Source organism: Polyodon spathula, chromosome 2, assembly GCF_017654505.1.
Source record: "Polyodon spathula isolate WHYD16114869_AA chromosome 2, ASM1765450v1, whole genome shotgun sequence".
NCBI lineage: Eukaryota > Metazoa > Chordata > Actinopteri > Acipenseriformes > Polyodontidae > Polyodon > Polyodon spathula.
Genome location: NC_054535.1, coordinates 71,080,740 through 71,106,742, shown reverse-complemented (window position 1 = coordinate 71,106,742; position 26,003 = coordinate 71,080,740). Strand labels below are relative to the sequence as shown.

Here is a 26,003-nt window from a genome sequence, read left to right as displayed (position 1 = left end):
AAAGTTTCCAAAACCACTTATGGAATAAGGATACCATGTTTAGCAAAAAGGATGGATTTGTTCTTAATGTTACTCACGAGTCATTTCCAGTGAAAGCCATACATGTGTCAATGGACAGCACATGAAGCTCACTTACTCGTCTGGCAGACATAATGGCTATTAAAAATGCCACCTTCAAGGAAACAGGGCGCAGTTCTGCTGACGCCATGTGCTCGAATGGGGGACCCATAAGTGCCCGCAGTACCAGTTCTAGATCCCACTTAGGGACCATACTTTTCATGGGAGGACGATGCCTCCAAGCCCCTTTAAGATATTGCTCTGCCAGGATATGTGCCCCAGGGGACACCAAGTCAGTTTTGTCATGGCACACTGATATTGCTGCCAGGTATACCTTCAAAGTGGACGCTGATTTTCCTGCATCAAACAAGTGTTCTAAGAAGGTTAATATCGTCTCAATAGGGCAGGTCACAGGATCATGACCTTTGGCAAGGCACTAGTCTTGGAAAACTTTCCATTTACATGAGTACTGGGCTCTAGTGCTCGACGCCCTAGCAGACTGTAGTGTTTCTACTACTGCATCTGGCAAACCTCGTCTGAATAGACGGCTCCGTTCAACGGCCAGAGCCAGAGTTGGAACTGGGCTGGGTTCGGGTACCATAATAACCCTTCCTCTTGGCTCAGGAGGTCCTTGCGTGGCGGGAGCTGCCACGGCTGATCCGACAACATGTCGGAGAAGAGAGCAAACCAGGGGCATTTTGGCCATCTGGGTGCAACCAGCAAAACCTGTGCTTTCTTCACCATGATCCTCTCTAGTGTCAGGGGTAATAATGGTAGCAGAGGGAACACATACAAGAGCACCTGTGGCCAGGGGTGAGCTAGTGCATCTACTCCCAGGGGGTCCCTGTCTCTCTCCATGGAGAACCAAAGGGGGCAATGAGTTGACTCGGCTGTGGCAAAGAGGTCGACTCGTGCAGATGAAACCTCTCCCGAATCTGTTTCACCACTGGGGAGGTGAACCACCCTGATGGAACGCAAGTTTCTGTGCATCCAGGACAGGTGTCTGTGCACTGCGTGGTGAAGGCCTGGCTAGCGCAGGCCGCTTTGGTGGATTATGTAGGCTACCACTGTAGTACTGTCTGTCCGGACCAGCACATGTTTGTGCACTAACTGCTGGTGAAAATGAGAATGCCAGGTTCACTGCTTGCAGCTCTTGGGCATTTATGTGTGCTCACTGCCAATGTCCCTTCCACTGACCTCTTATCCCTCTCCCATTCCAGACCGCTCCCCAGCCCAGGCTAGAGGCATCTGCAGTGATCACTTCCTTTCTGTGAGGGGATCCGAGGGGAGATCCGAGGCGCAGATTGCCATGACGGAGCCACCACTCCAGTGTCTTCCGGCACTGTCTGGACACTCTCACCAGCCGGTACCGATCTCGGACCGGGTGCACCTTGAGCGTATTTACCCAGGTTTGAAGCGGGCGCATTCTCAGCATCCCTAGTGGAAGGATTCTCGAGGTGGGTGCCATCAGCCCCAACAACCTTTGATATACTCCCCTGACCTGTAGGAGAGCGTCCTCTCTGAATAGGGAGAGTGTGGCTTCCAACAACCGAATCCTGTCTTCCGACAGTGAGGCAAGAATGCGAGGCCAAGGAACACTGTGGACTGAGACAGTACAAAGTTGCTCTTCTGTTGATGTATTGAGAGCCTTAACTTCGTCACATGATCTATGACCTGTTCAGCGTGCGCCTCTGTGCATTTTTTGGAATGAGCGCAAACTAGCCAATCATCCAGATAGTTCAGGATCCAAATACCCCACAGTCTGAGTGGAGCCAATGCTGCATCCGTGCACTTTGAAAATGTGTGAGGCACCAGCGAGAGGCCAAATGGCAGCCTGCAAAATTCGTATGCATTGCCTTGAAAGGCGAAGCGCAGATATTTTCTGTGCGCGGGACGGATCAGGATGTGAAATTAGGCATCTTGCAGGTCGATCGATGTGAACCAGTTGCCTGGTTCCACGGACTGGAGGATACGCTGTGCTGTCAACATGTTGAAGTTCCTCTGTTTGAAGAACAAGTTGAGTACCCTGAGGTCCAGAATTGGTCGGAAACTGCCATCCCTTTTGGGCACCCTTGAAGGGCGGCGGACCTGTGCAAAATTGTAGAGCGTATCCGTGTCTCATAGTCGATAGCACCCAGGAGTCCTGGGTGCAGCCTTGCCATGGGTCGTTGCCATTGGTCAGTCCGGTTGTGGAGGGGTTTGGTGGGAGCCAGGGCCCCTCAGGGCCGGTCTCTCTTGGACTTGGGAGGGGACGGGTCTTTCTTAGGCCCCGGCCTTGGTCTCCAGTCGGAGAACCGGTTACCCTTTGCCAACGTTGGTCCCTTGCCGCCAGCTCTGCCTCTGCCTGCCTGCTTGTTGTTGTCTGGTCTGGGGTGGAGGGCGGTGTTCAGGCCCTGCCCTAGAAGGCTGTGAATGCCACTTTGGCCGCTGACGGTGAGCCGGAAGGTGCGAGAATCTGGAGACAACCTCTCAAGGCTCACATCAATGGTCACCCCAAATGTCTGCCCCGGTGTAATGGGGGCATCCAGTAACGCCACCCTCTCGGTCTCCACAACCTTGGTTTGCGTCAGCCACAAAGGCCGGCGAGCGGCCACCATCGGCTCCAGCAACCTCCCTGATGCCTTGCCTAACTCCCCTATTAGGTCATTCATCGCCCTTGCTACCGCCTGGAGCTCCCTTAAGTCTGCCTTTGTGCCGCTTTCCTACAGCCTCTCTGCTAACTGGGTCTGGTAAAGCACCAGTATAGCCATGGCGTTCGCTGCTGTAACTGACAGTGCTACTGATGCGTACACTTTCCTTAGCATGGCATCCGTTGTCCTGCAAGGCTTAGATGGACAGGTTGGGTCCTTATCTCCCTTGGTGAAGGTAGAACCTTACACCAATACCATGACCGTGTCCCCAGTAGTAGGGAATGTGCCTAGGTCTGCTTCTTGGGCTCCAGCAGTGTGCACTCTGCTGTTCTGGAGGCTGAGGGTGCAGACACTGGGTTGCTCCAGGAGGAGCACACTAATTCCAGGAAATCCTGGCAGAAAGGGAGGGTTTGCTGTGGTTACCCTTTTTTCTGAAGGAAGCGGTTCCCCTTTCCCTCCTGTTCTGCTGGCCAGGGAACGTCCGTGGCTCCAGCTGCACGTTGAATTAGCACCCCGAACTCTTTCCTCCTCGACACATGTGGCAGGGACGGTAAGGAGCCCTCCGCTGTGGCCTGCCCGGTGGAAGTGGCTGGGTCCGAGACGTCTGATCTCAACACCGTGAAGGACACCTTGTCTGGGCTAGGAGGTCTAGGTAGTTGGGTTGGGGAACGAGACTGTGGAAGTTGGGGCTGCCCAGTGCTACGGGGCAGTCTGCCCTGCGACTTTAGTAGGGTCTGTAGCATGGTCTGCTGAGCCCTTACAGTCTCTGCGCCTTCAAGGTGACTTCGACGGGGATCGTCTGCGCCTGCATGGGGAAGGGGAGCAGTGTCTGCGTGGTGACTGCCTATCCTCTGGTGAGCGTCCCTTCAAGCGATACCTCCTAGCGGTGACCATCTATCCTCCCTTGAGAGGTGTCTGCGCTTTTGTACCGGTGGTGGGGAAGGGGAGGGTGACCCAGGTGTGTGGGAGAGCTCATTGGTCATTGAAGCAGGGCGGTTCCTAGAGGACCTCTGCGGAGGGCCTTGGACCACTGACCTCATTCTCCCTTGACTCGGGGAGAGAGACTCTGCTGGGGATAGGGCTGCTCTCCTGCGCTTAGTTCGTTTAGAGAACTTTCTGCACAGAGAGCAGTCCAGCTCACCTGCCAGTGCTTTTGCTGCATGGTCTGGCCCTAAGCATCTGACGCAGGACCGGTGCTCGTCCTGCCTGGGCACCTTCGCCGTGCACTGGTCTCACTGGTGGAACCCAGAGGAGGACCCAGTAGACTGTACTGACATAGCATTGTAGGTGGGGCTGCTGCGCTCGGTGCCGAGATCTAGTGGTCGGTACAGAGTCAATCTGTGCCAAGGTCGGAGACGATAGTAGCGCAGTCGGTGCCGGGCTGTAGACGGCTCCAAAGCTAGTCAATCTGTGCTGGGATCGGCGTCGAGGAGAGCACTGTCAGTGCCGAGTCAAACGGTTCCGAGGTCAGTGCCGATGGTCGGTGCCGGGCTGTTGGTGGCCCCAAAGACGTTTACACCGATGCCGAGTCAATCTAGTCTGGGTAGGTGCTGTTTTTCTCTGCCTCAAGTTCGGCGAAAAACCGCGGTCGATGCCGGGGTATGCAGCCGATTTAGTCGGCGAGATTGCCAAGGGCAAGCACAGCCGCTCTAGGAGAACCCGAGGCTTGAGTGGGGCGCTAGGCCCAAACTGTTTTTTTTTTTGGTTTTTTTTTTGGTCGTTGTGGCCCATTAAATCAGTGTAAAGGACGACGCTATGAGCCCGCAGGGTCTCCTTACAGCACTAGAGCTCTCAACACGGTATCTGGAAACTACACAAAGCCTTGTGCAGTGAAAAAGAAAGTAATGGCTGCTTACCAATCTCCAGAGAGGGGTCGAAAACAGATCTAGTCAGTAAACTGACACAAGAATAAGGTAGCAGCACTCTCAAGAACGCTCAGAAGCGTGATTCTACTGTGGAAAAGTGAAATTTGACGGTTAAAAAAACGACAAACCAGCCAAATATGGGCAAAGAAAGCACAAGGCAGTCTGTGACCCGTCTCAGTGAAGTGAGAGAAAAAATGGCGATGTGCTACTGTGAGGATGTCCCTTTTCAGCAGGAGGTGGGAGGGACTTTCCTCTCACAGCAGGGCCCTGATAGGGCAGCTTTTTTATATAGGCTCAGTGATTGGCAGTCAGAGAGGCCTCTTCCCATTTGGTAATGGTTGTCATTTAGTTGAAACGGAACTGTTGATATCAGCGGAGCCTTTTTCCCTGTTCCCTGCCTTACATTACAGCCAGTACTAAACTGATGTTGGACTGTACTTTGCTGCTAGAAATATATGATGATACTTGGCTGCTAAAGTATATATTGCTACTAGGTTATATTTGCTGCTAGATTACACTGCTGCTATATATATATATATATATATATATATATATATATATATATATATATATATATATATATATATATACACACACACAATATTGAGTTGCACCCCCTACAAAACATTAGGAATACCTTCCTGATATTGAGTTGCACCCCCTTTTGCCCTCAGAACAGCCTTAATTCGTCGGCGACTCTACAAGCTGTCGAAAGTGTTCCCACAGATGTGCCAAGTTGGCTGGTAGTGGATTTCTACTCCAACTAGCTTGTTCCATCTCATCCCACAAATACTCAATTGGATTGAGATCTGGTGACTGGGCAGGCCACTGCAGTAAACTGAATTCACTGTCATGTTCGTGGAACCATAACTGGATAATCCTAGCCTTGTGGCATGGGGCATTATCCTGCTGAAAAAATCCATTAGCAGATGGATACACTGCTGCCATGAAGGGATGCACCTGATTGGCAATGATGTTCAGATATCCTGTGGCATTCAAATGTTGCTCCACTTTTATCAAGGAGCCCAATGTGTGCCATGAAAACCGCCCCACACTATCACACCACCACCACCAGCATGCAATGTTGACAAGCAGCATGATGGATGCATGTACTCATGTGGTTTTCTTCCATAGCCCACTAACAGTTTCCTATCACGTGATATTGGAACAAGTTATTTGGTGTACTAGTGAATGGTGTGTAATTAATTTGATGATCTCTTTATTAGAGCTTTCCAAAAGCCAATGTACACTGGGCTTTGTAGCCCGTCTGTTGCTCTGCATAATTCATGGCCTGGCCTCATTCATCAATGACCCATTTTTGGACCCTTTGGGTGGTGGACCATCTTTGATACCACATTGTATTTGATTCGTATCACAATTGTCATGTAATACTAATAGAGCTAATATTCTGTACATGTACCGGTATTGCAAGGCTCTGATAAACTGAGCTCAGCCCTGTCTGTCTGGTATGCTGTACTACAGGGGTACAGGGGAGTGTTACAGGGGTTATAATAATAAAACCCTCTTTCATGCATTTCTACTCTGCACAACACAAACACAACAATAAACCATTTCATTTAATTACGTATTCATTAAGAAGCAAGTTCATTTAACCTCCTAAATGTAGCTTTTTTTTTTTTTTTTTAATCAAGATAGTATCTACATGCAAAAATGGGGCAACACGTATATTTCAACCTGAATTAACTCCATTTTCAATAAATGAGTTACGACAACCTAATTGTTTTTGTGGTGTAATTATTAGACAGCCATTTGAATACATCTGTATATTTGTGCATAATACGTGACCAATGGCAGCCCCGTTGCAAGGTACAGTAATGCATGTCTGCACACAGACTGTAAAGATGACGATTTACCCGAATCACGTGGTCATGGGTGCACGCTGGGTAACTCACAGCGGATGCATATCCTTCGCTAAATGAAAATAGCAGCACGTGTCCAATCACATGACTTGGCTATGCATACGCAAAGAAGACTGGTTACATTTCCTGCAACACTGTATTTGTGCTGAAAGCACGGAAATGTTGTCATCGTAACGAAGTGGTTTAAAGCGGGTCTTCATATAGCCGAAGATCAAACACGCTCGACAGTTGGTGCATCTGGAAGCCGCCAGCGAACCCAAATTATTTCAGCACAAGGAATTCCTTTTTTTGTTTTCTGCTGTGCAAAGGCGGGGAATACATAACACTGTGCTATCAATACAGTACTTTGAATGCATCCAGTATACACCAAAGACACAACCAAGAAAGTACTTCACGACTTCACTTGTTGGAAGATAACGGCATCTAACCCAGTACATGGATTATCTGGTATGTCAATTCCATTGAAATACTTGTGTGGATTATTATTATTTTTTAAACTTAGTTTACCTGCAAGTGGTTAGTGTATCGACAAAAATAATGCAGTTTGTTACTTCTACTTAAACAGTGGTTAATCAGGACTGAATTAATGAGCTCATATACTGTAGCTAATAGTGTACTGTAGGATCTTATCAGACTGACAGATCCATTAGCGCTGAATTATAGGAATGCTAAGTATGCCTCTGGTTCAGCAATTGTGCTGCCATTACGTCAGAGCAGACGTATTAGTGTGGTGATTGGTTTGGACCTGCAGGACCTTGCGTTCATCTTGGTTGATCGCAGTATGAGTTGCAACACTGGACATACAAACACTGCCCTTGGAGTCGCCCGCTTTGTTGTTGTTGTTGTTGTTGTTGTTGTTGTTGTTGTGTGTGTGTGTGTGTGTGTGTGTGTGTGTGTGTGTGTGTGTGTGTGTAGTTGTGCACTGCGCCAGATAAGACAACAGGGCAGCAAGCTTGAGCACATTTCATTGAGACAGTTCATGCTGACAGTTGTTGTGGACAAGTTGTCCCTTATTTTTTTAAAGCTGAAGAGATGTACTGAGGAAACCCATAGCTGTGACATTACAAGCCTCTCGGAGTGCACTATAGCCTATTTGAAAGTAGTTGTAATGCATTGTCTTTGATTTTAATAAGTTATTATAAAGTGTGTATATTTTCTCAGACTGTTGCACCTGCATATTTTGCAGTATAGTGTTTTTTCAAGTAACTGAAAACAGCTGTGTTGCAGGCTGCATATCAGATTTTAATAAATACATTTCACTTTTGCATTCTGCATTGTTTGCACTGTATTATTATTTTTTCATTGCAGAAAGAATCTTTACCAGTAATTATTATTTGTGAGGAAAGCCAGCTGGGAATCTTCTCCACTGTCTGCAAAGTTCTCAAAGCCGTAGGAATGTTCTCTCAAGGCAGTGAGGACTGTGCACACATAATGAAGAAGGTACAAGTTATGTAAAGCTATATTTCAAAAGGAATTCAAGAGTTATTACAACAAAATGCTGCTTCAAAGGCATGTTTTTCTAACAACTCTTTAAGCATTTTACAATAGAAATTATAATGTTTATATCATGCTGGGTGTTGAAAACAAGATTGACCAACAAAACATGTTCAATTCATCGCCTTTGTAGTACTCTGGCCAATAGTGGCATTGGAGTGGCTTAAATGAGAGTACTGATGGAATGGGTAGTCAGTGGGATACAAGTCATGTTCCGAGTACTAGACTGACTGAGTGGCTGGACTCCTCACTTACAAGCTGTTTCTAGCAGGGTTACTAACTGAGATCCATAAGAAGTCTGATTGTCTGGTGGCTCATCTAGTTAATGAAACCAGCAGATCTCAAACAGAACATGTCTGGTGTAAGTATGAATGAATTAGCTAGTTGTAGTGTTGTTGAAAAGTGCTACTGTATGACTGGATCTGTTTTCCACACAGAGTTCATTTGAAACCACTTGCTATTCTGCGCACCTGTGTGATAGGGTTATGTGTTAACATTATCTAGTTGAAGATTTATTCTGGCTGACTGTGATGCAGCCAGGTACACTTCTTTGTTTGATAAGGATGTCAGGCTTTATCTAATCCTCAGGGCTTGAATTTCATTTTTGTGTGCTGGAGGGATTTACCCCTTATGCTGCAGCCAATGGGGGTGGGGGGGGGGGTATTCCAATATTTTAGGGGGAATGGCAAAAGAAAAGGCACTTTGCATATATTAAAAAAAAAACAAAAAAAAACATATATATTTTACTGCATCATCATTCACACTGGTCTTGCTTTAAAATAAGCTGCTTTCAGAAGACCTAACAGCTGTTCATCACTGTGAGACAGAGCACTCTCCATTGCTTTTGCCACTGCCTGGCGTGAAGTTTTTGCTGCAGCAGAAGAAAAAAGTGCTTTTCTTTTTAACCAGCGCTCCATTTCTTTTTTTTAACTCTTTACACTCAGCCCTATTTCTGCCTGTTTTTCACTGTTTTCATTTATGTATTTAACTACAGGATAGTTTGTACTGCATGCATGTAACATATCAAATGAAAAGCCACAACATTTCCTTTCATACTATGTAAGTTGCAACAGTCAGGCATTATATGTGGCAGAGATGAGAATATATTTTAAAAAACAAAACAAAAAAAAAAAAAAAAACTATTTTTCCAGAGTAATCATGTTTGGTCAATGCTATATATATTGCAATCATAGGTGACTGGGAAAAACAAAAACAAAACAAAACAAAACAAAAAAAACAAAACAAAATAAATCACTGCACCATTGAACCTCAGCATGAAATGTACAAGTGGGGGGCTTCTAACGATATCGCCCGTTTTACTCTAGCTGCTACAGTGACGGGGCAGTAGACTCAAAATGAAATCTAAGCTGTGAACTCTGTCACATGATGAGAGGCTTAATTTCAGGCAGTCGTAGTTCCGTCGTAGTTTACCAGGTAGGTGGCTTTAACGATACCTGAGTAATATGTGCATAACCTTTGGTGTGCTGGTGCCCGAAAATGAATGGGGCTGAGCTTTAAACAGTGCCTACAAAGGTACCACGAAATGTTCCTGTCAGGACAACTGAGGAAGTCAGCACCTCTGGTCACTTTTATTTTTAAAAAGTAACACAAATGCTTATTCACAGCCAAACATGAACCACTTTAGATGTGTAATGGCTGCAGTATATTATACTGACCTTAGGTTTAGGATTTCGGTGTTGGTAGAGGATTATTCATTGTTTTATTAACAATAATATGATAACCAATCAGAGTGCAATTGTCCTGACAGGAACATTTGGTGGTACCTTTGTAAGGACAGCGAGTTTTAAGGGTTAAAGCGAAAGTCACCGTTTGCAAAACACCTAGATAGACTTAATATCGTCTTTTTTTTTTTTTTTCAAAACTGTTTACTTACTGCAGTGTACTGAGTTTCTGTAATCCTTAAGATAGCGGCCGAGAATCACGTAAGAGAGAATAAAGTCTCGCAGCACTTAAAATATCCAGCACTACTTTTATTTATTTATTTATTTTAACCTGAACTACTCAGAATGCGGCTCATAGTGCTTTCATCACTGACACCCAGTTCCTTAGAGATTGTTGTAGAGTTTCAGGCATTCTAAATTAGGTGAAAAATACAGTAGTTTGGTATCTTAAAATATCTCTGCAGGATTTTCCCCCACACTGAAAGTTGCAGATATGCGGGAGCAACTTGGAAAATGCTCGATTCCTGCAATCTCGCAGTGAAATTCCATCCCTGAACTATAGTCCAAAAAACCGCACATTATTACAGTAGCACTGTTCATTACGTTCATTGTGCAAGCCATGGATATATATGCAGTTTTGTGCATGTTTCAGCTTTTCTCGAATGTATTGTTTAGTCTCTTTTTGGCTTTTTTAGCAAAACAAAGCGATCTAACTTTCTTCTGTGCAGTTATGTTTTAAAGAAACTCGGTGGTCTTTGACGCACAGCAAGAGCTTCCAAGGTTGTCCAGGTTTGTTGAGAAGCACTGAAACTCTTCTGATTTGGGCAGCTCGCCGTGGGCAGCCGAAGCCTGTAGAGCCAGGCAGTGGAAATGAGGCAGCACACAAGAAGTCTAGAACAACGGCTCTCAAATGCGGCCCCAGCAGCCCCCCGGCAACTCCTCTCTTAATGAGTCTTTATCCAGCTTTCATTCAGCACAGTTCATGCTGTTTGCATTCCGGTTCCTCGTACTGCTTCTGTTTCTGTAGATGCAATAGCCTTTTTCACGCAGCGGCCATGTTTGGTTGAAAACGAGGCTTGGTGTGCAAGCAACTGTCATGGCCGCCGCAGCTACTGTTAGTATCACTATGTAGACGAAATCTTTGCTATGTGTTCCTCAAATAAAAGTTGAAGAAATTGATGATTGGGTAGATAATAATGTGAGGATTCTGAAAAACATACAGCAGAAAGAGTACAGCAATTGGATTGAGGGTTATATTCATGAAGCAGAAGGTAAATTAGCAAGCGTATTTGTGATTGGAAAGTGAATAAGCTTCTACTAGCCTATACTAGATTCGTAAAATAGGTTTAGATCTCACAGTTTTAGTTGGAGAACGTTTACTTTAATTAATATTTACCGTGTTGATATTAAGTCCCTGTATATTGTTTCGTGTTTATTGGTTTGGTATAAGCATGTGTTAATTGTTTTCTACATACAGTTAAGAGGCAGGAGAATGGATGTATCGTTAGGGCTAAGGCGTAAACTAATAATAATCATGCCTTCTGTATACAGTCAGCTCTCTAATTAATATGAAATGATATATTTTTCGACAGATTATTTCTTAAATCAGAACCACAAAATGAACTTCTCTCCACTGCAGTTGGAGATATCGGCGGCTGGAAGCTAACAGCTGCACTCCAAGCCTCGTTTTGAGTCAATAATATTCAAAAAAGCAAAATTGCACAATTAACAACAATGGGGCGTATACATTCCATAATCAATGAATTAATAATAATAAAAAGAAGAGAAGAATAAATACTAATACTACTACTACTACTACTACTACTAATAATAATAATAATCTATAAACAGGGCTTTTCAATATTTAAAGGCTATTAAAATCGATAATTCAAAGAGAAGAATATGTTCAAAAGTCAGTACCACTGAAGGCATCCAATGTTCTGATAGCTCTCTTGTCTTTACACATCTTCAAAGAATTGAGATATATTTTACAATCAGAGCGAAAATGAGAAGTTTGGTTTGGTTTTTATCCATTTGCATTTATGTATGTAATATTTTCCAAATAAAATAATAGCATTTATTAGGAAGACGAGAGAACGATCAAGATCAGAGTCCTTAAAATAATAAGTTATATTGTTTATCGAGCAATAAATGAGGATACTGCAAGAATCAAGAAACCAGTAAGTAACTCTTCTCTAAAATACATTAGAAAATACACAACTGAAATACAAGTGAGGGATTGTTTCAGTATGAGAGCTGCAAAAGGTGCAATTTGGGTCAATGTTTGAATGTATTTTATTCATATAATAATTAACTGGATAAACCCTATGTATGATAGTAAATTGAATCTCTTTTTGGCAATAGGGCATACTTATGAGAAATTGTCTATGTTTTCATCCAATTAACATTGCAGTTCAGTAATGAGTTCCAGGACACACACGTTTTAGGTCTTGTATAACTTAAGTCTGAGAAATGCTGTCTTATAAATCTATAAGACAGCATTAAATAAATAAAGTAACATTATGAATATGCAAATCTAGAAAGGTAGGGTCTAGATGATTGTATTCAAATGATGACTTACAGAGGTGAAACAGGCTACTAGGAATGGCGTCAAATACTACTGCATATTCTTTAGGAGTCACTGGAACTTTAAATTTATCCAAAAATTCCAAGTAATTTAAAGGGTCACCATTGGCTTTGAACAGATCATAAACAAATATAATACTATTAGCAAACCATTTGTGTTTAAATATAGATTTCCTTCTGTACAAAATGCCTGTATTGTTCCAGATAGGAAGTCTGTGAGGAGAGAAGTTGTGACAGAAGACCAATCTTGTTGCTTTCAGTACCTCAAGATAGAATCCAGTGAGTTTACCCGACAATTTTGATTATCAAAGTCACACTTAAGAAAGAAGCTAAGACCCCCATGATTTCTAAAGATTCATTTCGGAATATGAAACCACATTGAGTCATCCCTTGACAAGGCCTTCCTGATCCATTTTACTCAAAGTGTTCAGTAAATTGGTGAAATTTATAATGTTTAATCCACCTTTACAATATTTATTGGAAATTACAGTTTTTTTATTTTTTATTTTATGATTTTTATTTCTCCATTTGAAGTTAAAAATGACTTGATTTACCTTATCTGACCATACAAAGGGTGTAGAAAGTGCTAAAGCCGGATAAACCAATCTGGATATCCCTTCCGCTTTGGAGAGCAAAACCCTCCCATGTAAAGTGAGATCTCTTTAATACCAGATATTAAATATCTGAGAGGCCCTTTTTATCCTGAGAGAAAAGTTATGCTCTTTTCTAAGGGTTATATTTTTACACACATACAGTATATCCCTGAATATTTCACTTTATCACATACCTTTATATTTTCAACTGAGAGCAGTTCACATTTATTTAAATTTCAACAAAGACAGAAGCATTGGTAAAACTGTGTAGGTTATTTAGAGCTCCAGCAACCTGCTCTTTATCTTTCAGGAAAAGAGTCATGTCATCAGCAAGTTGGCTAATAAGAAATTGACGATCACCAATATCAATTCCCTCAAATGAATTACTGCATCTTACTAAGATGGAAAGTGTATCCGCAGCCAAAACAAAAAGAAAGGGGGACAGAGGGCAGCCTTGTCGGATACCTCTTATTATATTAAATCTGGATGACGTACCATTAGAAAGGCCAACTGAGCTGTTGTTGTCTTTTGTATAGAAGATGTAATCCATGAATTGGTTACCAAATTGAAAATATCCCAAAGTTTTAAATAAAAAATAATGCTCTACCGAATCAAAAGTCTTAAAAACATTTAAGAAAAAAACATAAGCGTCAGAAGAAATCAAATGTTCATAATCCAACATGTCAAAAACCAGTCAGGTTATTATTAATGATATGTCTGCCTGAGATAAAACCTGACTAAGCTTCATTTATTAAATGGGGTAAGGTGCATTTCAATCTGTTTGACATAATTAAAGCGATCATTTTATAATCTGAATTTAAAAGGGTAATAGGTCGCCAATTATCCAAAACCAGTACATCTTTACCAGCTTTGGGTATTAATGAGATGAGGCCTTGTCTCATAGTTGGGGGTAAAGAATCTTTACAAACCATTAAGTTACATAATCTACATAAAACTGGAACCAATTCATTCTGAAAAGACTGATACAATTCATTTTGAAAACACTGATACAATTCAATTGGAAGGCCATCAGTGCCAGGTGACTTGCCACATGCAAGTTTTATTATTGCTGCAGAGACCTCCTCCATTCCAACCTCCTTATCACAATACACTTTGTCACAATCAACAACAATAGGGTGATATTGTTACATATTTTCTATGCCCTGAAAAACTAAATATGTCTTTTCTTTAGATAAATTGGAAGTGTAAAGATTTCTATAGAATTGAGTGACATGTTAAGAGATCTCAGTATAATAACAAGTTATTTTCCCATTAATCATTAAACTTGTGATGCTATTCTTTCAAATGTTTCGCTTCTCCAAATTAAAAAATATATATTTTTAATTCTTTTCACCCTTCTCAATCCACCTGGCCCTAGATCTGACAAATGCACCCTCGGCCAACTATATATAATACTGGCCAAGTTTGGATTGCATCTCCAAGGCCATATTTTTTTCCAAGTTTAAAATATTATATTTTGACACCAATTGTACTAACGCTACAGAGACACTTTAAATGTCATAATTACGTGTATTTTTCCTTTCACCTTGCAAATCCCATCTTCGTCCACAGCGTTCCAGGTGAGAACATCTTTCTTGTGTGGCTGTGATCTGTTTCCCGAGAACACTCACGTTCTCAATAGATGTATTAACTTTCGCTTCCAATCCCTTCATTTCTTCACAAACAGAATCAAAACTTTTTGATAGATTTGCGATCGACAAGGAATTTAGTTTCATTTGATTTTCAACCGCGGCAAACCGGGATCCAAGATTGTTAACTGCTCTCAAAATGTCAGCATTTGAGATTTAGTTTGACTCAGACATATCCCTGTCTTCAGCTGTTTTTTTAAATTTTTTTAGAAGCCAGTGACTTAGAAGAGATTACAGGCAGTGACTGTCCAGCACACTCGACATCAGATGTATCTACTGTAATATGTGAGGCCACATCAATATAATTTGCAAGCACAGAATTATTGTTATGCAGATCTGCAATGCAGACCTCCTGGGTTGAAGGTTTGTTTCTGTCTTTGACACTGTTACTGCCTGGGAAATTTTCCCTTTATTTTTCTTTGACATTGTTATTTTTTCTTATATATTTATTTATTTATTTATTTATTTTACTTTTATTTGTTTTTTCTTTCCTGTCAAAAAACAACAAAATAGTAATTAAAAAAAATATATATATATATATTTTTTTTTTGTAGTCAAGGAAATACTTACAAATGGTCCCAGCAGTATCTCAGTGATATAAATTTTAAATTTGCATATTTCGAATCAAGAAGGATTTTATGGGAAATGGTGAAAACCCCAAAACTGCCTCAGAGCTCGGCTACAGAACTTTTACTCAGGCGCCATTTTTGCGCCCTTGGCCTGGCCGAGCTTTCGTTCTGATCAGATTTCATTTTGGCATGCGTCACAAATCTCTGCCCATTAGAGAGGGGCTGCTGTATTTAACAGTTACACGCTGGCTTTATTACAGAAATAAATGAAAACATTTAGAAGTGCATATGCCTATTTTCTTTATTTGTTATATGATATACTTGGCATTTTTAGGAAAAATTAGCAGTGCGGCCACCAATAAGTGTTTGAGAACCACTGGTCTAGAACATTTTCATAAACATCAAAATATCTGACTAGTGCTTAATATTTCTTGACCCCTGTTGATATGTGTACCACGTGCATAGCCCTTTATGCTCATAAGAGTGTTGCTCCGAGGCAGACCTATGCATTTCTGTGCTTGTTTTATACCTGGTAAAGTTGTATTGTTGAATGCCCTTGCAGTTGTTGCTAAATAGAGCACATAGTGTTATATAGTTTTATCAGATTGGTAGGGCCTGTATTGTTTGCAGCGTTTTATGGTGAATGTAACCCTACACATGTAAAATGTGCTCTGTATTTTTATCCATGTACAGTAGCATTTTATATGGTCTAATCCAATTGCTAGTGTTGTTTTAGAAAGTGAATCTGTCCCTGAGTATTTAATCTCCAAGGTGGGTATTGCCGTGTTAATGTCAAGTTTGCGCTGGGTCATTATCTCCTTACAAACAGATTATTTTCTTCTGTCTGTGTGCTGGGTCTTCCACTGAGTCTGATGAGATCGCCTGCTTGCCTCTGCTTCTTCCGCCCCAGCTCATTCACATACACTCAGTCTCGTTTGTTCCTGGGGGTTACACTGTTGCCGTGGACGATGTCAGATTGTGTTTTGCTCTCATTTGCTTTCTGTAGGATTGGCATTGATATGGTAATGTAAAACCTTGAACAAAAAACATGTTATTTATAACATACATTGTGAGCTGTTGCTTGTAAGGACTTTATTAACATTTTGTGCATTTTCAACATTGCAAGTGGTATCTTTTGTCAGACAGAGGCTGGTTTCTTGCTTCCATAGCAACTGTTTACATACGATTAAGGTGGAGCAGCACTGTTCCACATTGCACAAGGGACACAAATAAAGCTGTTTGCTGTAGTATTGTAAGGGAACCACAGCTACTTGTAAGTGGATCTGTGTGGTATTTTTAGTATTCTTGTTGCTAGCAATTTGAAATAGGTTTTCTTTTCTTCTACTGTTGGCTTGAAGAATGTAACATGTCTAGCACAGCATGCATCCTTGTTTACAGTCATTTCAATGTGTATGTAACTACATTTATTTATTTATTTTTAAGGAAAAGCTTTGAATTTAAGGTGTTACTTTGTAGTTAATTTGAGTTTCGTTTATTTACCAGTTCAGCACCACCTTAAATGAAACAAGTGCATTGCAGCTTTGAATCTTGCATAACACTGAGAAGTTTATTATTAAGCCTGCTTTAATGTGAAAGATAGTTATTGAAGAAATCCGCTTGGAAGCCAAGGCTTGTCATTATTTTTCAAAAATCTAGATTTTAAAAGTTTGGTTTGGGTGGAAATTATTCACTAAAAAAGAGCCATTTTTGTCCCAGTACTCTCTGGTAGTTGAGTCTATGTGAATGGGGTCCCATACAATGTGCCAGAAGCGATAGACCCCTAGTTAATATTCTGTGAGGGTGCCTTAAATGAAAACCAAGAGTCTCCAGGGGTGGGTTGCACCAGCCGGTCGCAAGTCCAAGTCTTAAAAGTCACTCTAAGCCCTGTTTGAATTCTGCCTGTTGCACCAACCAACATTTTAGCCTGCTCAAGTACATCCGATGTTAGTATTTTAGGTCTGGCTTAAGGAATGCGCGTTCAAATGAACATGATTTGCATATAAATGTAATAACCCTAATTAATCATACAATGCTTGTAATAGCAGAATGCTATTAGAGCTGTGACCCAAAGGACAAACTGCTGGTGTTGTCAGCCAGCAGGAAGTGGAGTGCAAACCCCTTTCTGTTTTTTCAGATTTGCCTTAATGGTTCTTTGTTGTGCGAGGTATGTTTTAAAATCACATACACCTCTAGAATATTACATTTTTCTAACCAGGAAAAAATGGATTAAGTTTGAATGTCACTCAATAAAAACAGAATGATTGATTGTTTCTTCCATATTCTAATCTTAATGATTTTTTTTTTTTTGTTTTATATTATCGCTGCCAAACATGTTTTCATATTTTCCTACAGCGAAGAGGAGGAAGTAATAGTTAAATAAGTGATACTGCATTGGAATTAAACAGTAGAATGTGAGGAGGAGTCGATTCTTTTAATTGGAATCACAGTAGAATGTGAGCAGGAGTCTATTCTTTTAATTGGAATCACAGTAGAATGTGAGCAGGAGCCGATTCTTTTAATTGGAATCACAGTAGAATGTGAGGAGTCGTCGATTCTTTTTATTGGAATCACAGTAGAATGTGAGCAGGAGTCGATTCTTTTAATTGGAATTAAACAATAGAATGTGAGCAGGAGTCAATTCTTTTAATTGGAATTAAACAGTAGAATGTGAGCAGGAGTCGATTCTTTTAATTGGAGATGGATGCAACCTCTTGTTTGTCTTGCTTATTGGCTACTTTCATTTCTGTCAACATAGATTTTTAGAAGTAGATGCAGCTGAATTGGGTGCTGGGAGTCTTTTTGAAGTATTCTGGTTAGCTGGGCTGTTTTTTGTAACTTGGCAACTTGTCACTTATCCCTGAGGTGCTTTTTCTTATTTCAAACTACAAAAGCCATGCTGTGAAAAAGGCAAGTGCACTAAAGCTATGGCAGGGCTGCTAGAGAATGGGATTGTTGTACTGGGTGCAGAAAGCCAGGATGCCAGTTTGTTCGTGTAGGAGGCTGGAATAAACTAAAAAGTACAACACAGTTCAGGCTGGTTTAAGTCTCCTCTCAGGAGGTATCATGACACCCCAGCCCCAAAGAAAGGAGGAACAGGAAAAATCCCTGACCTCACTGTGTTCTATTCTGAGATATCCTAGCATTCCTGCAGCCCTACAAATCCATTTTCCATGAAGTAAGCCTGAGTACAAAAGCAGTCCACCAGGAACACTACAGAGCCCTACATCTCAGACTGCGAGTCTGGGTAAAGTATAACGTCACAGAGCTGACACATTTATTGCAGTGCTTCATTCTAAAGTATCTCCACATTGTGTACTGTATGTGGGGGTGGGGGCCCAGTTAAATCAGTGACTTGAATTATGCAATGAGCTGCAGTGTATCCCAGCGTGAGCCTTTTTTTAAAGGTTTCTTCCTGGTCAGCAGTGGCCTCGTTAGGGTAGCATGCTGACATGCAAGGCAGCTCATGCAGTACAGTAGTTGGAAATGCACAGCGTTCGTAGAAATGGATAACCCTGTGTGCATTTCTGTGCTGCACCTATAGTTATAAATTCAGTTAGTGCTCATCCAATACATCATTGGTCTCGCTGCAGTGACTTTCTGGAAACAGTGACCATGTTAATAATAAACTCTTCATTGGTCTCGCTGTTATGTCTTGTATTGGCTGCAGCACTCTACTCAACCTGCAGAGTTTTAATCACTTTGTTTACTGCAGTTATACTTGTGTCTTTGGGAATGTCAAAATACAAATAATAATGGTTGACCATGATCATGGTATATTTAGCCATGTTCTGCAGCTGTATTTACTCAACCATTGTCAACCATTTCCAATCACATTGAATGGCAAAATATTTCTAATGTTTTGTAAAGGTGTAAACTACCTGCAGTAAACTGATTTCAATGATGGGCAGGGCCTGGGCAAAAGCAATACTGGCATATTACATTTATTAAAAAAACAAACAAAAAAGCATTACCTTTCAATTGAATATTAAACATTACTTCCCATTCACTGTTATACTAAGCAGTACACAATACACGTTTTATTCAGCTCCGGAAACACTGCTCCTGTAAATAACACTGGAGCGGAATTGGGTGACTCTGCATACTAGCTGTGGGACCCTGAACTTGTATAGCGCTAAACAGGATACAGATCTAAACAATCACTTGGTGTAACCCAGCAGCAACAGGGAGGCATTTTCAACAGAGACCTTTCAACACTATTTGGGAAACAAAGCCAGCTTCCTTTTCAAAACAGTTTCTCTTTTTAATTTTTTCCCCCAGTGCTCAGTAAATCGTTTTTTTAAAACAGTCATTTTTATGAACTGCCAGTACTAAAGTCTGGACAGTTCCTCTATAACCTGGACTCTACAGTGACAGTTACAGCGCCTAAGCAGAACAGCCGCAGAACAGAACTGCATTGTCATTGTTTTAAACAGATCTTGTGAATTAGTTTTTAATCTGCTTCGATGTCGTCATCTGAATCCTCTTAACTGAAAGGGAGTGGACTGTGTATGTTCTTCAGTGAAGGGTTACTGACCAGGGGAGTGGACTGTGTGTATTCTTCAGTGAAAGGTTACTGACCGGGGGACTGGACTGTGTATATTCTTCAGTGAAGGGTTACTGACCAGGGGAGTGGACTGTGTATATTCTTCAGTGAAGGGTTACTGACCAGGGGAGTGGACTGTGTATATTCTTCAGTGAAGGGTTACTGACTGGGGGAGTGGACTGTATGTTCTTAAGTGTTTGGTGCCTGTAGATGGGTCTCTCGCTAGTGGAACATAGATTTATCCACACAGGCAGTTATTCCTGTCATGCAGTGTTTAGTGCCTGTAGATGGGTCTCTAGCTAGTGGAACAGAGATTTCTCCACACTATTATTACTTTTATTTAACTAGATTAGTCAAATGAGAACAGATTCTCATTTTCAGTAACAACCTGGCCAAGACGCTCACACTGTAGCAGCAAAAATACACAACACAATACAATTCATACAAAAACAATATACACACACACACACACACACACACACACAGTGGCTTCCAAAAGTATTCAGACCCCTGACCAATTCTCTCATATTACTGAATTACAAATGGTACATTGAAATTTCGTTCTGTTTGATATTTTATTTTTAAACACTGAAACTCAGAATCCATTATTGTAAGGTGACATTGGTTTTATGTTGGGAAATATTTTTAAGAAAAATAAAAAACTGAAATATCTTTCTTGCATAAGTATTCAACCCCTGTGCTGTGGAAGCTCCCAGTTTTGCACCGATGAAAGAAATTGCCCTAACGAGGACACAATTACCTTACCATTGGCCTCCACCTGTGAACCATTAAAGTTGGAGTCACATTTTCTGGATAAAAACCCCACTGTTAAAGGATCATTGGTAAGGCTGTGAATCTGAAGGAAAATGAAGACCAAACAGCATTCTACAGAAGTTAGAGATAAAGTAATAGAAATGCATAGATTAGGGAAAGGGTACAAAATAATATCCAAGTGTTTGGATATCCCAGTGAACACAGTTGGATCAATAATCAGGAAGTGGAAGCTGCATCACACCACCCAGGCACTGCCAAGAAAAGGCCGTCCCTCAAAACTCAGCGCTCAAACAAGAAGGAGACTTGTGAGAGAAGCCAAAGAGAGGCCAACAATCACTTTGAAGGAGCTACAGAGTTCAGTGGCTGGGAGTGGAGTAATGGTGCACCAGTCAACCATATCAAGAGCTCTGCATAACATTGGTCTGTATGGGAGGGTGGCAAGAAAGAAGCCGTTACTCAAAAAGTACCATCTGAAAGCACGTCTGGAGTTTGCCAGAAAGCATGAGAGTGACCCAGCTGCGATGTGGGAAAAGGTTTTGTGGTCAGATGAGACCTAGAGCTTTTTGGCCAAAACTCAAAGCGCTATGTGTGGCACAAACCTAACACTACCCATGCCTCAAGACACACCATCCCTACAGTGAAGTATGGTGGTGGCAGCATCATGCTGTGGGGATGCTTCTCATCATCAGGGACTGGGCATCTTGTTACAATTGAAGGAAGAATGGATCGAATAAATTACAGGAACATACTGCAAGAGAATCTGCTTCAGTTCGCTAAAAAAGCTTGGGAGGAAATTCACCTTTCAGCAGGACAATGATCCCAAGCACAACATTGGAGTGGCTCAAGAACAAAAAGGTGAATGTCCTACAGTGGCCCAGTCAAAGTCCTGATCTCAATCCCATTGAGAATCTGTGGCATTATTTGAAAATTGTGGTCCACAAGCGTCGTCCAACCAACCTGAACAAAGCAAATCTGCCAAGCAGAATGGGCCAAAATCACTCCGACACTGTGTGCAAAGCTGGTACATACTTACTGCAAAAGACTTAAAGCTGTTATTGCAGCGAAAGGTGGCTCTACCAAATTTTAATGTGTGGTGGTTGAATACTTATGCAAGTAAGATATTTCAGTTCTTTATTTTTCTTAAAAATATTTCCCAACATAAAATCAATGTCACCTTACAATAATTGATTTTGAGTTTCAGTGTTTAAAAATAAAATATCGAACAGAATGAAATTTCAATGTACCATTTGTAATTCAGTAATATGAGAGAATTGGTCAGGGGTCTGAATACTTTTGCAAGCCACTGTGTGTGTGTGTGTATATATATATATATATATATATATATATATATATATATATATATATAGTCACCTTTTTGCTCGCCACACAGGCTCTCACGGGTTCTTCTCCCTTCTGAATCACGACCCAACACACAGGATTCTACTGAAACAGCGCTCACGCGCACTTTTAATAAACACAAAATGAAATAAACACAAAACAAACACCTAGCTCCTATTTGGAGCACTCACTAAACATAAACAGGAACCTAACTATCACGCAGGACGGCTAAACCGTTTACCTGCCACAAACATTCAAAAACACACCCTTACACAATACCTCAATACGACTGCTCACTCACACAGTCGGGCTCTTCTCTCAGCAGCAGCCTGGAACAGACTGGCTGCCTCTCTTAAATACCCTGCACCTGGCTCTAATTTACAATTACCACCAGGTGCAGGGGATTACTAAACAATAAAACAATTACCCAATTAAACCCCATAACACCCAAATGTGCATTCTCACAAGGTTTTTAGCAGGGAAGGATTTTAACCCCCTCCCTGCTATCTCACAATATATATATATATATATATATATATATATAAATGAGAAAACATTACAGCGATAAAAATCGGTGTTATTAGCAAGCACAGATATCAGTCAGCAAGTATTTAACCCTGTGGCTAAAGGCATCCACAGTAAGAAAACTATTTAACTTTAGTCTAAGTTGTAACACATTCCAATCATTTTCTGCAGCAAGCTGAAATGAGCTAAACTGAAATGATTAAAGACTGTAGAAACCTTAGGTGGGACTAGTTTAATAAATTAATCTGATCTTAAATGACGATGAAAATGTAACAGATTATGCAAATAAATAGGGGTTATACTAAGCAAAGATCTGTAAATTAATAAATACCAATGGGTCAGACGTCTTGTATGTAAGTCTGATCGCTGAATGGTATAAGACATCAAGCCTCCTAAGAGTGATTCTGAGGTCATTTTATAAATGACATCGCCATAATCAAGAATGGGGAGAACCGACATCTGAACTAGAGTGTACTTCTTAGACAGAACTTTAACTTGTAGATTGTCAATATGTTTGTTAAGAGTTAAAATACTATCCAGCCATATATGAAGATATTTGTAAGTTGTGACTTGCTCCAGTTCAGTCTTATTAAGAATTAGAATTACAACCACTGCATTTTTTTTTTCCATTTAACATCATAAATTGAGTTTTGCTAGTGTTCAACAAAAGATGTAAATCACAAAATGCCTGTTGGAAACTACGCTGCAGATTTGACACTACTGAGGACATGGAAGAGCCGAGTGAATATAGATTTGTGTCGTCTGCATGAAGGTGAATAAAAGAGCTGCCAATTTCCTGAGCCACATTACTTATATAAATGGGAAAAAAAGAGTACGACCTAAATAGAGCCCTGTGGGACTCCCTTTGTAACTGTAAGAGTGAGAGACAAATCTGATTTTTCACACTGAACACTTAGATACTAAATACTTCTAAAACCATGCAAGAGAGTCCTTACTTCCCTACACAGGTAGTAATTCCTGTCCTGCGCAGTATTTGGGGAGAGTCCTGTTTTGTTTTGTTGTGTTTCATTTCAGGGGACGCAGACTCGCCCTGCCTGCCAGCTTGCTCTTGCAGTCCATCAATCACATGTTTCTTGTTTTCAGCATTATGGCAGGCTGGCTGGTTTTTTTTTTCCCCACATGGCCTTCACCTATGTTACTTCAGGTGTTCAGGTTGAGGACCTTTGTTTCCCTTCTCTATCCATTTCTCATCCCTTCTCTACCCATTTCTCATCCCTTCTCATCCCTTCTCTACCCATTTCTCGTCCCTTCTCTACCCATTTCTCATCCCTTCTATACCCATTTCTCATCCCTCATCTCTTCTATCCATTTCTCGTCCATTCTCTATCCATTTCTCATCCCTTCTCTACCCATTTCTCATCCCTTCTCATCCCTTCTCTACCCATTTCTCGTCCCTTCTCTACCCATTTCTCATCCCTTCTATACCCATTTCTCATCCCTCATCTCTTCTATCCATTTCTCGTCCCTTCTCTACCCATTTCTCATCCCTTCTCATCCCTTCTCTACCCATTTCTCGTCCCTTCTCTACCCATTTCTCATCCCTTCTATACCCATTTCTCATCCCTCATCTCTTCTATCAATTTCTCGTCCCTTCTCTACCCATTTCTCGTCCCTTCTATACCTATTTCTCATCCCTCATCTCTTCTATCATTTTCTCGTCCCTTCTCTACCCATTTCACTCCCTTTTCAGGAAACCCCGCATGAACAGCCTCAATATCATTTCTGTATGTTTTGCTTGGTTAGGTATAGCCCAGTGTCCACAGTACTGTCAGTCTGCTTTTACACAGAGTTGGTTTTGGTAGACAGCTGTCCCAGACTTGCCTCCCTCAGCAAGAAGCAAAGCTCTTCTTCAGTTTCCATGCAGTGTTCTTCCATTGATGACGTGTTCATTGGATATGTAATGTTGCACTGCTATTCACAGTGCAGTGGATCCTGTTTGTGAATAACAGCACTTTGGGCCATCTCTTAGACCTGTTATTATTATTATTATTATTATTATTGCATTGCAATTCATTCCCTCCTGACTGAATGCGGCTTCTACATGGTATCCTAACTGTGAACACAGCCTGCTGTCACTGTGCTGGCTGTGTGGCACACAACACACTTTCATTAAATACAGGAAGAGCTGCAGTATTACATGACAGGAAATAGAGAGGGCTTTTCTACCCTTTTTTAATGGCACAATATATTTTCATATTTATCTTTTTAATCTTAACCTCTTAAGAAAAAAGTCAATACTACCAAACTAATTTTCACAATCTATACCAAAAAATATTCTCCATCACACGGACACCAAGCGTGCCAAATGGCATGCCAATCGGTTTTAAAACAGCCGAAAAAATGTGGTTTAAACAAGAAATTTGTGCCGTTATTATACAGTGTGTGCGTGTGCGTGTGTGTGTGTGAATGTTTTATAGACATAGCATAAATATTCTCTTTTTTATGTAAAGTATGTACAAAATTACACACACAATATATAAAAAGAATACAAAAAGACATCTTTTTTTGTAAAATAAAATGAAATTCTATGTATATACCTTAGATAGTTGATTGTTTCCAGCAGTATCTATTACCTATCAGGGGTAAGAAACAGAGTTCCTGGTTTCCTAGACAGTTGAAAGACACATTCAGATGTGGGTTTTGTAATCACTGTAAAAATCTTGTGCAAGATAAACAATTTAGTGATGTTAAGACAAATAGATCATATGAGATCGGTAACGTTATTAATTGTAACACTGCTTATGTTGTCTGTGGTTTGGAATGCCCATGTGGTTGTTTTTACGTAGGGAGAGCTAAAGAATACTATGCAATTAGAACTGGTAATTTAGGATATCCCATGGCTAAACATTGTAAAGCTGCTCATGGAAGTAACTCCGATAGGGCAGGCATGGTACTGCAAGTGCTCTTTCATTTGACAGTCTTGCGGACGCCCTGGAGCTGAAGTGGTTAAGAAAAACTGTGACAAAATAAGTTGGTGATTATTTGTCCTCTTGCACCATCTAGTGTTGTTTTGTTGAATTCCAGGCTTGCACATAATCAACTGCACTGTCTTCAGTGAACAGTTTTTATTTGAAAGGATTAATTTATACAATACATTGTGCTGGAGTGGTAAAGAAGTTCACATTCTTATACAATAAGAGTGTTCATTGTGGGACACTTTCTACAAGCTGCCCTGTAGTTTTTTTTATTTTGAAACTGGAGTGAGAACAGCATTGAAATCAATGTGAAGTGTATTACATGATCAGCATAGACTAGAGCAGTGGTCCTCAAAGTCATTTTGGCACGGACATAAATTGATCTTACTTGGCTGTTTGCGGGCACCCTGACTGTTGCATAGGTTTTAATCTTACACACTTCAATTTTTATGCAGAATTCCGTGAATGGCCTCTGCTTGCGTATGATTGGACAGCAGCATAAAACTTGTCAGATATTTGACTCTCCTATTGGTTAAACTTACTGTCAGTTCCTGCACCGAAACAGACACAGTTTATGTCCAACCAAGCTAACTTATAATTGGGCTACCGCAGAGACAATGCAGGTATTCAATTGGTTGATCATATCGCAGAAGCCCTTTGGGGAAAAAGAAAAAATGTCAAGTACGCACAAGCACAGCGTAAGCGAGCAACGCTTACTATTGTGGCACTTTTGGTGGAAAACGTGTTTAAAGCTTTCTTTATTTTTCCACGTTATGACCCGCCAGAAATATGTTCACAACCCATAATTTAAGAACAGCTGCACGGACATGATGGTCTGGCTTCGCGGGCACCTCTTTGAGGCCCACTGGACTAGAGAAACTG

The 26,003-nt window shown here is 41.2% G+C and overlaps 1 protein-coding gene across 6 annotated transcripts in view; it reads left to right on the top strand.

Moving 5' to 3' along the window:
- Nucleotides 1-6,512: 6,512 nt before the first annotated feature.
- Nucleotides 6,513-26,003, top strand: part of LOC121299835 (ADP-ribosylation factor-like protein 15) — a 152,043-nt gene continuing 132,552 nt past the window's right edge. For 2 of the 6 annotated variants that reach the window (XM_041227972.1, XM_041227964.1), the window contains exons 1-2: nt 6,513-6,879; nt 7,741-7,872. In XM_041227972.1, coding sequence (XP_041083906.1) covers nt 6,868-6,879; nt 7,741-7,872 — 144 coding nt within the window. In that variant the 5' untranslated portion in view covers nt 6,513-6,867. Of the gene's footprint in view, nt 6,880-7,740; nt 7,873-10,059; nt 10,880-26,003 lie in introns of those variants that run through there. The other 4 variants (XM_041228010.1, XM_041227982.1, XM_041227990.1 and 1 more) reach the window with 3 other exon arrangements.